The sequence below is a fragment of the Protopterus annectens genome, chromosome 6.part0 (assembly GCF_019279795.1).
Source record: "Protopterus annectens isolate FY-2018-M chromosome 6.part0, PAN1.0, whole genome shotgun sequence".
In the NCBI taxonomy this organism is placed as follows: Eukaryota; Metazoa; Chordata; order Ceratodontiformes; family Protopteridae; genus Protopterus; species Protopterus annectens.
In genome coordinates this window covers 103,532,752-103,548,613 of record NC_056737.1, presented here as the reverse complement: position 1 = coordinate 103,548,613, position 15,862 = coordinate 103,532,752, and the positions used below count along the sequence as shown (strand labels likewise).

Genomic DNA, 15,862 nt, shown 5'->3' with positions numbered 1-15,862 from the left:
AACACATTTCAAAATGTATGAAAGAAGGTCTATTAGAGAACTTTTTAAGGGGAAATATAAAACATTTTTTGGAACTGATGGGAGAAAGATAAAATGAAAATATCTGATGAGGCTAGCAACCCAGCAGTGTAAACCTTGACTTTAGATGATCATCACTATTGAAGTGACACCGTGACCCCATGTGCAAGAATGACTTCCCTAATTAGTGTAGCAGACGTATATCGGTGTCAAAGAGGAATTGAAACCAACTCAGTAGTAGACACAAATCAGGTAGCAAATGAATGCGCCAAAAAACAAAAGAATGTAAAGGAGAAGGATCAGATGAGAAGGCAAGAAATGCAGAAACTGAATAAATATAGTTATATATACCGAAAAACGCCTGGAACAACCTCATGCCGATCAAGAAAGGCATAATAATGTGGCAAGACTGTTGCATTAGGGATTGTGCAAACATTACAATATTGAAGTAGCTGAGAAGCACTGGAAACATAAGCCACAAAGCATTACAGAGAATGATGAAGTTTATATCACATGAGATGACCTCTTACCAACAGTTCAAAAAACAGATGCAAGAAAGCCACATATAGTAGTCCATAAAAAGACGACACCCAGTGGTTACAGTGTCATGTACAGAGAGACAAAGTCATAAAATACCAGGATTTGCAGAGAGAAATAAAGCTAATATGGAAGAAGGATACTCAGACAGCTCCAACAGTAGCAGGTGCAATGGGTCACATAAAAAAGAATTTACAGTCTTATTAAGATATGCTACCAATATATGCAACTCTGTATGAATTGTAGGAGGAGTCCGTTCTGGGCACACTGCAGGTGCTGCTAAGAGCACTTCTGGCTAACATCAAGGACTGAAAACGATGCCAGTTTCATGAACTTTAATCATGCTTTGACTTAGGAATGGGGTCCATTCCCATCATGGTATTAGAAACACAAAAGACTTTGAGAAATTAGAGAGACCGAAACACCGTCATCATGACTTCTAATGCAAATCTGCTTCTTTTTAGCAAGGGAGCAGTACTGTCTTCTTGGTCACTCACTTACAACATCCTGAAGACTAAAAACTGCCTTACTCTCACATCCTTATTAAAATGTAAACTTTACTCCAACCTATATCAGAATTTCTCACCGGACTCAGTGACCCTAACACACTACAATACTCACTTGGATGTTTTTCCAGGTCCTTTTCCTTTGGGCCCAAAAGCTATGGAAACTCTCTCTGCATATCCACCCAGCCTCAGTAGTTTACAGCTAATTTACTTATCCACTACTATATGTAGGCTACCTGTGAACGGGGAAATGACACTTGTTTTGTATGCCACTTCTGCCAATGCTTACATTTTGCTGGTTAAACAGTTTCAAATTCTATCTGCAACAGCTGTGTACCTTCTCTTGTTGCACTGGAAGAGGTCATAGCTGAAAACCTGCTCCTCAGTCAAACCTCCTTTATCAAAAATAAAGGAACGCAGGGAGACTTCTATGATCTTTGCTTGGAAAAGGGTCATACAAAGAATCGGGGGGGGGGTAAGGGACAAGTGGGAAAGTCAAAGGTGATGCTGGGGTGTCAAAAGCTTTCACAGCTTGCTTTCATTAGCAACAAGGGGCAAATGTTTAGGTTCAAAAAGGAAGATGAGATGGAGTGATCCATGTATAAAAAAAAGGTGCAAAATAGTACCTCAGTGGAAACACAGCTGCTCTGACAACGTCTGATACAACAACTGCAAACTGTGGGAGAAAAGAATATTAAACATAAGATGGAAAGCAGTAGAGGCAGAACAACGGAAATTTAAGTGTACGATAGTCTAAAGGATGTACAGGTAAACCGCTAAAGGTATAATGAAGGCTTTCAATAAATTAGTTGTCGAGTCTGGGGAGTGGAAGGGATTGAAGTACATGTGGGTAGATCAAGGCAGTTGGAGATTTTTTGGAGAATTTTATTTTTTATTTGTGAAATAGTGGGAGAGGGAGGAGACTGCTTCCCTGGGGGATGTGTAGTGACATTAAGGGGCATACGGTGAGAAACTACAAACAACTTGGTAAGAAAAAGTAGGAGGAAACAAAGGGGGGGGTTAAGAAGAGGATAAGGATAGGATAGGATGGCTGGGAGTCTATAAACTGGCAGATGTGCCTGGCTATGGCAACTACTGGTAGAAAATCAACAAATCTTTCTAAACTATAATTTGTACAAAGCACTGGTGAGATATTGGAAGGAAAGGTTCATGCAGCATAACCAGCAATGAGAACATGATCCAATATGTATATGGTGGTTTTGCAAAAAGGTGCAAGGAATGTGGATCAAAGCAGTTAAGAGCACAAGTGAGGCTGGAGGTATCCTGAAAATGGTTTCTTAGGGTAGGAGGAAGATGGAGTTTAGCAGGGTTATACAGGTGAGCTCTACATTTATGCCAGGTGGATGAAAAAGAAAATTTCAGTATGATTATAGAAGATGACTTTAGTCCAGGTATTTCAATATGGTATAGAATGCTAAATGGAAGGGGTGTGTTAGACTTACTCTTGGGGGTACTAGGACGTGTTAAAGATCCATGATGTGAGGAACGGTATGCAAGATGAAGCCAAGAATGGGCACCAGGATAAGCATGCTCAGGGAGATTGAATCTAGGTGTGATGAAAGTATTCAGCAGAAGCACACAAGACATGGGTGCAAGTGGGGTTACAGGGGCTTGTTTGAACTAAACATTTTACAATGATGAAGGGAAGAGTGTGTCAACAAAGTGGCAAATATGTTTTTGGTAAGTGAAAAACAAATGTATATGCAGAAATGCACACAGGAGGCTTTTGCTGTTGGCTTTTTTTTCATTGGAAAATGACTAAAAACAAAAAACAGACCATCTTGAAGAGAATGAATATGACTACTCGTTGCTTTTACCAGTTATGCAGTGTATACGACCAGCATTCATCAATTTATTTTATTTATTTTACATTTGTTTACCGGGAAAATCTGACTGGATATATGTCCGTTTTCAGCAGAGGCCCGTGGAGAAAAACTCCAGAAAGCAGAGTATAAATACATTAGAAACAACAGAAACATTTAGAGATAAGTATAATATTCAGTTGTCAGCAGGGTGACAAACATGGATAAAACACAGTAGACAACATCAAAATTGTGCGGCTTCAGTTTCAGACAATAATACACGGAGTTATGGGCTAAGTCCCTTCAAGAATTTGTACACTTATTAGATTATAAGACTTGAAATGTTTAGGGAGAGTTTGCAGGAACAGTGGGTGGTGATTAGTCAGGGTTTAAGCAGGGACACTGCCAATGCTGTTGGAAGTGTAGTTTGAGGCTTTTTTTGAACCGGGTTAAGGAGGATTAGTGAGTACGTTTGGCAGGTAGCATATTCAAAGTTTTGCCTACTGAGTTGGCGAATAGTGAGTCCCCAGCCACATTTATTCTATTGGTTGTTTGTACCAGCAGTTTGTTAGCAGAATGTAGTGTCCTCAGGTTGCTGTATGGTTTGATGATCTTATTTAGTGCTGGTGTTTTTTCGGGTTGATATAGTATTTTGTGGGTTATTATAAGTTGGTTGTATCAGAGAAGACTGGGCCACTCTAGCCATCCTACCTAGTTGAGTTAGGTTGACACAATGGTGGGTCCTAGAGGTAGCACCTGTAGCAAATCTAGCAATATGGTTGCAACTAGCAAGTTTGGTAAAGGTGGCTTAGTTCAGGTTAGTGAAGAGGGGGGAGCCACAGAGGAGGGTAGATAGTAGGTGGGACCGAGCGATAGTGGTTCTTGCAAAAGGAGCGAGGAAGGGTTTGATCCTGTATAGGGAGCCCAGTTTTTTGTTGACAAAATCTGATGGCTTGATTGACATGGATATCATACTTTAGGGCATTATCGACTGTGACACCCAGGAGTTTTGTGCGAGTATCTGGGGATATGATTGTGCCATTGTTGGAACTTACAGTAAAGAATGGTGAGAAGGATTTGCAGGTGGGGGAAAAGATGAGCAGTTTAGTTTTGCTGGGGTTTAATAGAAGCTGACAGTTTTCAAACCATTTTTCTACATCATTGAAAGTATTCTGGGTTAGGGTTATAAGCTCAGTTGAGGAGGAGGCAGTACATATTAAAGTAGAGTTGTCCGCGTATTGGATGCTTATTGTCTATCAGAAAAGTAAGACTGGAACCATTTAATGGAGCTACTATTCAGTGACAGTTCCTTCAGGGTGCGGAGAAGCAGATGGTGATCGACCATATCAAAGGCCTTAGATAGATCTAGGAAGACAGCTAAGTTTGTTATTGTTTCGTTTGATGTTGACAGAGTTAGAGAAGGATAGGAGGGCTGATGTGGTGTGGCCTAAAACCATGCTGAGAGTTGGTCAGTAGTTTATTTTGGGTGAGATACTGCATTAATTGGTTGTGGACGCACTTTTCCATAATTTTGGCCAGTGGTGACAGTATGGCTATTGGTTGGAAGTTTGAGAGGTCTAAAGAATTCCCTCCTTTATGAAGGGGAATGACATGGGAAACCTTCCAGAGAGAGGGGGGATAGTGGCTTCAGTCAAGGTGCGGTTTATTATGACAGGGTATGCAATGGCATCTGCCCCTTTTTGTAAATATTCTGGTGGGAGGAGATCAGCTGCCAGGATAACGGGCTTTAATTAGAGATCGGATGGTCGATGTAGATACAGGTTGGAAGGCGAAAGGGAGTGTGGCAGTGGTTGTGGAGGAGTTTTGAAAGGAGCTGGTGGGGGGTAGTTGGCTAACTAGTGACTGGATGGTTTTGGTAAAAAAGTTGTTAATGATGCTAGCAGTTTACTCTGGAGTTTTAAGGTCACAAGTTGACGGTGTGGGGGTGGAGGCTTGGCCAGGGTAGAGCAGTTTGTTTATGCCTGCCCAAAATTTTTGAGGTTTGTTCTGGTGTTTTTGCTGAAGGTGTTGATAGAAGTTTTTTTTGTCTAACAATGTGGCTTTCTTGGTATCATTCTTTAGTTGTTGGAATTTAATATGGTCAAGTGGGTCTTTGGAGGTGCGGCAATTGTCCCATGCTTTATTTCTTGCTATGATTTACTGCATACGTGAGATCTGACATCACTACTCACTTATGCAGTAAGTTTAAAAATAATATCTGAATGGTGCTAGAAATTTGAAACTCTATTAATTGTTTCAGATAAAAATTAAAATATAGACTATCTGTTATCAAGCCAAGACTTTAAGACGACGTCATGATAAATATCAATAACTGACACCTTTTTCTGCAATATAACAACAAACAAGAGTTTTTATCATTTAAAAGCGAAATGTCGTTGCTTTATTTCTTAGACCCTCCTTACCTTGCTCTTGCTCTGCCTTGTGCATCCAAGTCTACAGTTGGTACACCCAAGCGAACAAAACGTGTAAACAGTGACTGCTCCATATTGGAATATTTTTGGAAAGCCATGTTCTTAATGACAGGAGGCAGCTGGTGATGGTCCCCAATCATGATCCAGCGTTTCAGCCGGCTGAATCCATCTTCTGGATTCTTAAAACAGAAGAAAACCACATATGTTCATATTTGCACACATATCAAACAAATAATACAAAATGGCCTGCTCAAAAAATTTCAACTTTATGTTAAACAGGAAAAAAAGTTAATTATGTTAATATACTCACCATAACAGCACAGACTTTAATAGTAGTATAATTCACAACAGCTAGAAATTAGTTAGTGAAAAAATCTAACCTTCTGGACTGACTTCTATAGCTTTGGAGATCTCCACAGCAGACCAGGCTTTCTCCCCACACTGAAGTCAACAACTTGATGCTGCACAGCAAAAGCAGACTACCTACTACAATTTTCTGTTCTTTTTTAACATACAAAGTCATTAACAGTGCCTGCTGAACCTGGGACTATTAGCCAAACTTGGTGCCATATTTCACCCCTGGCCTTCCTAGTAAGTTCTGAAAATAGCACATTCATAAAAAAAAGAATGGAAAGATTACAAGGGAGACAGCTGAGATCCATTTTAGTCCCATGTCCTCAGGACTGATGAAGCCAGGTAACCTACTTGCTCCAGCAGTGATCTTCCTATTTAAACATCTACTGTCATGATGGGTATGTTTGCAAGAAGAATCACTACTGCAGTACAACTGATTACAGCTAGGAAGAATACTGAAGCACATGTTAATATAATCAGCTAGCCACTTAGGCACAATCTGTTTAAAATACTGGTTTGCACTGACTTACAGGCATAAAGGAAACAAAAACAAAATCAGGCAGGCTGATCAGGTATTATTTCAATGCATTACCTTAGTTCTCTGCACATTTACTACATGTGCTGCTATAGACTGTTATTATTAGATGCAACAATCTTTCCCCCTTTATATTGTGGACTAGAAAAGTACACTAGAAGCTGGAAGGTCTAGCTAACTTAACACCGTCTGGCATGCTGGAGGAATTAATTTTTAGAGATACTGCTCATCTGAAATACTACATATGCCTTTTTTTTGTACACTCAAGATTCCTCTACTATAAGATATAGCTACCATGAAAATAAGGCTTTCCAGGATATAAACTTTAATTGTGCAGAACTGCCTAGCTCAAAGGAGGGAAGGGAACTTGTTGTACCACAAAAGTCATGCCTTACGGATGGAGAAAGGTCTCCGAGGTGGTTTTGCATGAAAGACTCACTTCTTGAACAGTCTGAAATTGTGTACCCTGTCTACTGGGGCTACCTTTGTTCTGGGAGCCCTTGTCAATTGACTTGAGTAAGTCTGTCTTATTCCTCAGACTAGGACTGTAAAGTGACAATTCCTTCTATCTTGAACTCAGAACTACGTAGCTCCTTCCTAGTGCCAGCCCTGCATTATATACAGCATGGACTATGAGCTGCCTTCAATTTTTTCTGCATAGCCATAGTTCCATTCCCTGGTTGAGAAAGCCAGTGTTAGCCACTTACTTCCATCCCCCCTCCCAGTCCCTCTGGCAGCAGTGCCACTAGTTAAACAGGGGTCATCTGGGTTGCAGTAAGAGCTTTATCCTCCTGTTCCACACAGCTGCCACGTGGAATACTTTTTTCAGAGGATGCCTGTATTAAGCAGTAATTCAGGTAGGGGTATAGAAATCCTCTCAGCTTTCTCGGTCTTTCTTTTGAGCTCACCTGTCAGGACATTTAACAATCTTCATCTGCTTGAGAATGTCACTTTGGTATTACAGCAGATGGGTTTGCCATTAAATGGCTCTTATATCTTGGGACCCTATAAAATGGTCTAGTTTCTTGTATGCTTCACTATATAAAGAAGAACCCCCTGTGACAAAGTTCCACATATCATCCAGAACTTGAAAAAAAAATCTACAAAACCATAAGGGATCCTCCAAACAGTCTTCTGTGAGGATAAGAAGTTGAGAGACATTTTTCAAGCACTTTCCACTGCTGCCATTTAAACAATCACAAAATCTAAAGAACATTCTTGTGAGAAGCATGCTTGGACCAGAAAAGAACATAGTCCAAAATGGCACAAAACCCTGCAACCATCCAAAATGCAAGACATGCTGCATGATTTGTACAGCTTCCGACAATTTCAAAGAACAGATGTTTTAAAGTACAGGGTTCAATTATGAGCACTTCCAAAATGTGGTTTACCTAATTAAATACAGGAAATGTCCAGAGACAGGTTACATAGGAGACACAGGCCAACCACTCAGAGCTAGAATGAATGCCCACAGACAAACAGTTACAAATAAAATTGCTGACAAGCCAGTGTCAGTGGACTTTTCCTTATCGGGCCGTTCTATATCAGATATGACACTTATGGTTCTTCAAGGCCATTTCTGTATACCTTTGGAAGAAGAACAATGGGGATCAAGTTAATTCAACTGTTCAATATGACAGTCAGTGATTTGAACATCAGTATTGTCTTTATGCGGCAATTTAGTACTTAACAGTTCCTTTTGAACAACTAACAGTGGACACAAATAAGGTATACTGAAGAGCAACATCTTTTTTTTTTGGTAATGCATGAATTATGATGAATTTATTCTAAACCCAAACTGATGACCATCTCAGAATATCAACTGCAACTGTTAAGATTACTGGGGTCTCTGTCTTAGTACCTGTGTTTAATTCACTACAAAGGAGCAGTTAATTTTCGCAAAAGGCAACATTCATGGCAGAACAGTAGTCAGAACCTTACACTGACGTAACAACACATTTCAATTTCTCTCTCTCTCTCTCTCTTTCTTCCTCTCAGTTAGCTAAACCACAGCCTGAATAGTGTATTAACCGCATACAGCACCCTTACAGTCTAACCCTGTATCTTATTCTCTCGGTAGTCTCTACCTTTCTCATCACTGTGAATCGGACATTACTGCTAATTCATACTTTCGGTTAACCAAAACATCTGTCTCACAAAGACTGCTTGTTTAGACAGACTAACTTAAAATTATAACTTATTGCTTTCCTTCTCTGTATTTAACAACTTTACTGTCTAATTAAATGTCAGAGCACTAACTCTACGTATTATCTTTTCACACACACACACACACACACACACACACACACACACACACAAAATCTCTCTCTGAGGTGTAGTCCGAGCTGCACACATTCCTTTTCCAAACTAGCATTTTTCAAATTTTCTTTTTTTAGCCAAAACAAAGTGGTAAAACAATTAAATGACATTATCATGCACACAATTTCCATCTAAGTGCACATACAATATCATTTAAGTGCTTCACCACTTTATTTTGCATCACAATTTTACTTGCTGATTTCGATTTGCTAATGCTGATCACATGATTGAGTCTACGTTTTTAAAGTGAGGTTGAAAATGTTTTTAACAGTATTGATGAAGCCCATTTGTTGCTGTAGGATTAAAGCACTCAACCGTTTTTGGAATAAAACATTTTCTTCCTTTGATTATCAGACATTTGTTTTGTCTGTCGGTATCTTAGCTGTGGACCTTTTTCCTACTTTGTTGCTTTTCTTTCGGTTTTTCCCAGTTAGGGGTCGCCACAGCGGAACTCCGGTCCGCTAATGATTGGCAGTAGATTTTTACGGTGCCAGCTCGACGCCCAACCTTCAACGAAGGCACGCCCATTCACGCATGTCTTTCAAACGCTACTCAACCGTGGGGAGGACATGCAGACTCCACACAGAAGGCGCTCCAGCCGAGAATCGAATGGGAGAACCTCTTGCTGTGAGGCGACAATGCTACCGCTGCACCACCGCGGCTTCTGCTTGGATTTTCCGACTGTGGCAAATAAAACACAGATGCTCACTATTCCATACCCCAACTGGTTATATTGGAGATGCTGGTTATATTGGAGATGCTTGTGAATAAGAGCTCAGACACTGTCTTACGAAGAAACATGAAGCTTGCCTACAGGGAAGCTATGTCCCTGTGAAAAAGAAGAAAAGGTTCCACAAACTATCGTGTGTAAATTCAGAAATCCAAGAAACAAACATGGGAATATGTGTGCCTTCAAAGAGACAAACTTCAACACTTCTCAAAGCAGGGTCATATGGTAAAACAAAGAATGAAACCTCATAATGGATATGCTTCTTCACCAAAGGATGCATGTGCAATTACTTTCTTCAACAGCAACTTAAAATTATTTGGCAACATGTGTGACATCCTTCATGGCATGAAAGCCAGAAATGGCTGATATATTCACTTTCACAAGAAGGAACCAAGACCAATGTTACAGACATAATGCAGTTACATAGGACAGTTATACAGAGGTTTGTTTAAGGGAAAAAGAGGTCTGTACTTAACCGAGATGTAGAATTTTTTCAACAGTCTCCAAAAATGGTAGAGATTTTTGAGGTCAAAAGAACTTCAGAAAAACACTTCTTAGGACCACATCTACACAACGAGCTACACCCAGTGAGCATAGATCTTGAGCTGTGGGGTCAAGATGATAACATAATAAAAGATAGTACAAAATTATGGAAGCCTTGAAGACAAGCAAACAAGAACAAAAACTTTGTGGTCAAAAGAGCAGCTAACCAAGATTAATTGTAATTGCTGTTTAATGTTTCTAGATGGGACCCTGGACACCTCACACTCCAACTATAAAAAAGCACCAGGTCCCTGAACTCACTAAGCTGTCACCAACCACTAGGCAAGCACATTTCCTAGATATTACTACATACTAATGAAGGTACGACATCTACACTGTGAACAAGTAATAAAATATATGCTTGGCCTATTCATACTGAACTCCATCAACCAATGCTGGATGGAGGGACTGTCTAAACACGGGCAAATAGTGGAAGGATTTTTCTGACTCCTGAAAGAGAGTTCCATCACAGATAAACTGCTACAATAAATAAATGGTGTTATATCCAACATCAGGAGTCCTACTTAATTAGATTTGTGGTTGTGCTAAATCCCAAGCAACCATGGTGGAAGCTCAATCAGTGACCAAGGCTCATCAAGCTGAGGCCTAAAGTGCAAATTAAATTATAACTCCTAGTGCTACTGCTGAGATAATAAAGCTTGGTGAAGGCATATCAGCTGAGGGAGCACTACTCAGTTACTTGCAATACACACATTCTTGACAAAAATGTTGAAAGCAGCCATGATTTGACAGGGGTATCCCTTTGACTACAGTATTTTCCTGTGGCAAGTGAGACACCTAAAGCCAAAAGATAATGCAGCTAGCCATCAACTTAAATGACAGAGTGTTTGGTGACTGTCAGCTCCCCCCCAAAAAAGAAACTAACAGCCAAATAGTGGGTTCCCATCAGCATCTCGAACGCTGACAATATCAAATCCGATACAGTCACCCAAGAATTCCAAAAGTGCAGAATGTCGAATGGGTAAATGGAAATCTCCGTAAGGGGAGATTTCCATTGACTTCAATGTAGTGTGGTCTCGGAGCTGGTATATTTAAGTAGCAGGGGGTGTGGGGGGTTGCTCCCCCCACCTACACCCTTTAGTTTTTTTTTTTTTTTTGCTTTTTATTTTTTTTGTACTGGCATTCGAAAATTGAATCGTTCGATCATGTCAATTCGACATTTAGTGATTCGAACTATTCAATTTTCGAAATGCTGATATAGACCCCAAATAGTCTTCCTAAATTTATGCACCTGTGTCAGGCAAAACTGGACTTGACGATGCATGCCCAGCACTGAAGAGGGTCCAGTGCAGAGAAAATGTTTAAACAGATGATTTGCAGATAATTTACTGGGCAGTTTCTACAGGAAAGATTGGCTATTTCTAAGGGATACCCAGTCATTGTGAAAAACTAAATATGGTTCCCTACACATCAGGGTCTGCACAGCACTGAGGAGGGCCCAGTGCAGATAAAATGTTTAGATAACAGAGATGATTTAAAGATAATTTACTGATCAGTTTCTACAGGAAAGATCAATTATTTCTAAGGGATACCCAGTCATTGTGAAAGACTAAATACGGTTTCCTACATATCAGGGTCTGCAGCTTCAAGACACTCTGAGTAGAAATGATAGAGAAATGGTAAAATAAGTTTTCCAGATGCAAACTTTAATACTGTTAAATGAGCAGGCTTAAGCAGAAGATGGTCAAGCCAGTCAATCAGGTCTGATGGATGAGCAGGGCTCTTCAAAGGCAGGCACAGATGTGGAAGTCCTTTACGGAACTACTGGACCACTTTGGTACTGGTATAAAATCTTGCCCTCTGTGGGGTCATGGTGGGCAGAAATATCTGACACACATATCATGACTGGAACTGCTGTAGCTTAGATCTTACAGATGCATAACATAGAGTAGGATAACCTGAAAGCTCACTAACCACTGCAGCAAAGAGTACTTTTCTGCCAACACGTAGAACCTCTGCAAGTAGATGGAGCAGGTTTGTCAAGTGAAAGACTTCCTGGCAGCTTCAAATACTTCTGACTTTCTAAACAGAAGATCTAGAATGATCAAAAAGCCTGCATTAAGTGGAGTCAACTGTCACCCCATCCATCGGGAGGCATCCTTGGCCAGGACTAGGAGAGTTTCATATGTTGCCAGGGACCAAACAGCCTGAAAATACAGTCTCTTGTCTGCAACAGGACAATGTGAATTAGCACTGGTGGTGGGTACCTGTTGAAATTTCTCTGACCATAAATGCAACCCTCAGAACAGCAGAAATGAAAGAGAGAATATGGGGCAATATATATGCTGTTTGCAGAAGCCACGTTTTGGAGTACTATTCCTGCTCGGAGGTGCAGTAATCTTGGAATCAGAATTTGTAAGGACTGGGGCGTGGGGGTAGGGGTTGGCTGCAGGGTACCACAGGGAGTGCAGGGGTATGAAACCCTCAGGAAAATAACGGTTAAAGGTGTAACAGTCACATTTTGTAATTGGCTGCTTTTGTATTTACTGAGGTTAATTTTCTGAAGTGTTAGGAATCACAGACATGCACTTCTGACAGGGAATCTCTTGACTTCGTCCCTTAAATTTGTTGCAAGACATCAAATCAGTGGAAATGGCAGAAAGAAAAAAGGGATCTCCAATGCAAGAAAATGACTACCTCACAACTGGCCTGCTGCAATGAGCAAAGATGGAGAAGACCATGTATTCCTACGTACAGAACTCAATGAACTAGCACAGCACCCCAGTTCCAGACCATCTGAACCAAGCCAGGTCTCAGAATCTGCAACATGGAAAAGGGCAGGAGGTGTGGCTTACAAGATATGCTAGCATAGTCACTTCACCAGGGATGTGAGCTGCTGAGAGGATGGCATGTTTATAGCTCACTGCCAAATCCACTTCATCTCCCTGTATAAGGGATATTGACTGCATACCCCCTTCCTTGTTTAGCTATCATAAACCAGGCAGCTACCTGACATAATATGGAGAGGCTACAGAAACAGTTTTACTCCTAAGGCCTTCAAGGCCAAAAAACTTTCCCTAGCCCCCATTGTTTGAAATGGACTTTATGAGTGGACTGGTTTCCTTGGAATTGGAGGATTGAGTTGAGGTCCTCAGCTCAGCAGTAAAATGGTCACTGACAGGACTTTCAACAGGGTTAGTGGGACAGACAACACAACAAAAGGATGACGGGAACTGTACATCACTACAAAACCTAGAAAAAGAGGTCTCACTTCAGCAGGCTGTCTATACTTGCACAATAGCACTTTGTCCACTGACATCTCAAAGTCCACTGCAAAGCCAACATCCCTCAGAAATGCAAAGGGGGCCATAATGACTGTGGTTACCATCAAGCCCAGAAGATACAGAAGAGCCTGAGCCAGTATCCTGAAATGAGTCTTCACCCAGGGTGCCAATGCCCTTTTTAAGGGCAAGAAAGACCACCACTTAAGAGTATATAACTCTATAAGACTAAAAGCATTCTTCTACGAAAGGATCACAGAAAAGTTCTCACAGATTATGAATCAGCCCGGGAACTTAACCAGTGCAGCACACATTACAGACACTCTATAAAGTACTCCTTTAATGTTGCCACCAGAAGCCAATCACTCACACAAAAGAATATATGAAGTCCCTTCAGCAAAACTTCTGATGCCATGGCTAACACCTTGGTAAACAGTGAATGTAGAAGAAAGCCTGAATGGCAACATCTTGTGCTGGATGTGATGTCTACCCAGAACAAAACAAAGGACTCTACTGTAGGACACCAAGACACTGACGTGCAAGAAAATATTCAGCAGCAGCAGCAGCAAGTTGCCCTATAGCAATAGAGTCATGAACCCCTGGTGAATCAAAATCTGGCACCAAATGTTCTAGATCTGCTACTGAATTTGCTGCATTTTAGAACCAGGACAAAAAAGTACAGTTGTGTACCTACCACAAATGCAGATGTTCGAGTGTATTCACTGTTGCAGGCATTACATTTGGGTTATCCTGCTGGCAGGCTACCCTCAGTCGGCCTGAATTCCAAAGTCCTGGTCCGGCGTCGGTTGCTGTCACCTCTTCCCTGATGTCAGTGCACCAGGGGTATATAAGATGCAGTCAACGCCATTTTCTTCAGTTTTTCTTGCCCCAGATGTCAGGTGCCCCCAAGAAGGTAGGCAATACATATTGTTAAAAAACATATACAGTAAAATAAAAACAATATCTTCATCTACAAGCAAATACACCACATAGGTTGTATAGAATAGAGAAGTATAGATAAGTCCCAGCAAAGAAAGGGGGATGGAGGGTGGGTAACCTGGACTGCAACAGTGAATACACTCAAACATCTACATTTATGGTAGGTACACAACTGTACTATGTTCATTGTGTTTCACTGTTGCAGTCATTACACTTGCGTTAAATCCCAAAGCTGAGGTAGGGTGGCTGGGTCTAAATAGGATTAGGAGTGGCTATGAGGCCCTGCAGAACTGCAGTGGCGAAGCCTGCTCTGGATTTAGAGTAAAGAGGTAAGTGATAATGCTTGGTGAAAGTGTGCACTGAGCTCCAAGTTGCAGCCTCCAAATTTCCTTGGTTGGTACTCCTCTGAGAAAGGCTGCTGAAGTGGCTGCTGCACTGGTAGAATGTGGCCTAATATTCTTAGGCACTGACTTGCCATGCTGTGCATAGCAGAAACAAATGCAGTGTCCTATCCATTTTGAAATAGTCTGCTTTGAGATAGCCTTTCCTTGTGATCCTGCAGGATATGCTACAAACAGTTGCTCAGTTTTTCTGAAAGCTTTTGTTTTGTCCAAGTAGAAGCGTAGCTGCCTGTGTATGTCCAAAGAGTGCAGAAGTCTCTCCCCTTTATTCTGGGGATTTTGATAAAATGTTGGCAAATGAATGGTTTGGTTGTGAGCCACACTGGATACTACCTTTGGCATAAATGTTGGGTTTGTCCTTAGAGAAACCCTGTTGGGATGAAAAATAATAAAAGGTTCCACTGCCATTAATGCCTGTAACTCTGAGACTCTTCTTGCTGAAATTATTGCTAGGAGCAAAGCAGTTTTCCATGATAAGATTTTTATGTCAGCTGTATTGGCTGGCTCAAAAGGAGGTAGTTTGAGCTTTTCTAAAACATACTTGAGGTCCCATGTAGGTATCGGTGCTCTCCTTGGGGGTCTTATGTTTTTTGCCCCTCTGAGGTACTGTCTTAGCAGTGGATGAGAGAAAATAGGAGGTTCCGTATTATAATGAGCTGAAATGGCAGAGGCATGGATCTTAATTGATGAGAAGGATAGGCCTTTGTCCATTATCTCAGTTAGGTATTGTACAATCTGAGGAAAATTTGGAACAAGTGGTTCAAGTCCTTCTGCCTGGTTCCAAGCACAGAATCTCTTCCATTTTTCTGCATAAGATTTCCTGGTGCTCGGCCTCCTGGCTTCCAAAATGACATCCATAACAGCTTTAGAGAGAGAGGTGTGTTGTGAGTGGCTATATTATCCGCTATGCAGCCAGATTTAAGGTACTGAGTTGGCTGTGCAGGACCTGATTGTTTTGTTGAGTCAGAAGATGAGGAGTTAGAGGTAAAGTCCAGGCTGGGCCTTGAGACAAGCTCTTTAGGATTGGGTACCAGTGCTGGCGTGGCCAGTCTGGGGCAATCAAAATCATTTTTGGCTTCTCTTGTCGGACCTTTAGGAGCACCTTGGGAAGGAGAGGCAGTGGTGGAAAGGCATAGACTTGTTAGGGTTTTCCAGCTGAAAGATAGAGCATCCACTTTCCATACTTGTGAGTGATAAGTCCATGTGCAGAATTTCTGTAGTTGGTAGTTGTGAGGGGAGGCAAAGAGATCTATGTCTGGGCATCCCCATTTCCTTGTTATCATGCTGAAGACCTGTGGATTTAGTTTCTACTCGTGAGGGTCCCTGATGTTTCTGCTTAGTTCATCTGCCAGAGTATTTTTCTCTCCTGGCAGGAATTGTGCCTGCAGATGTACTTGATAGGTCAGTGCTGTGTTCCACAAATTCATGGCTTGCCTGCAGAGGGGGCAGGAGTGTGTGCCCCCTTGCTTGTTTATGTACCACA

The 15,862-nt window shown here is 41.2% G+C and overlaps 1 protein-coding gene across 3 annotated transcripts in view; it reads right to left on the bottom strand.

Moving 5' to 3' along the window:
• The window catches only part of AQR (aquarius intron-binding spliceosomal factor), a 2,539,865-nt gene that overhangs the window by 310,559 nt on the left and 2,213,444 nt on the right, over positions 1-15,862 (bottom strand). For all 3 annotated transcript variants that reach the window (XM_044073871.1, XM_044073874.1, XM_044073872.1), the window contains one exon: positions 5,308-5,495. In XM_044073871.1, coding sequence (XP_043929806.1) covers positions 5,308-5,495 — 188 coding nt within the window. The remainder of the gene's footprint in view (positions 1-5,307; positions 5,496-15,862) is intronic.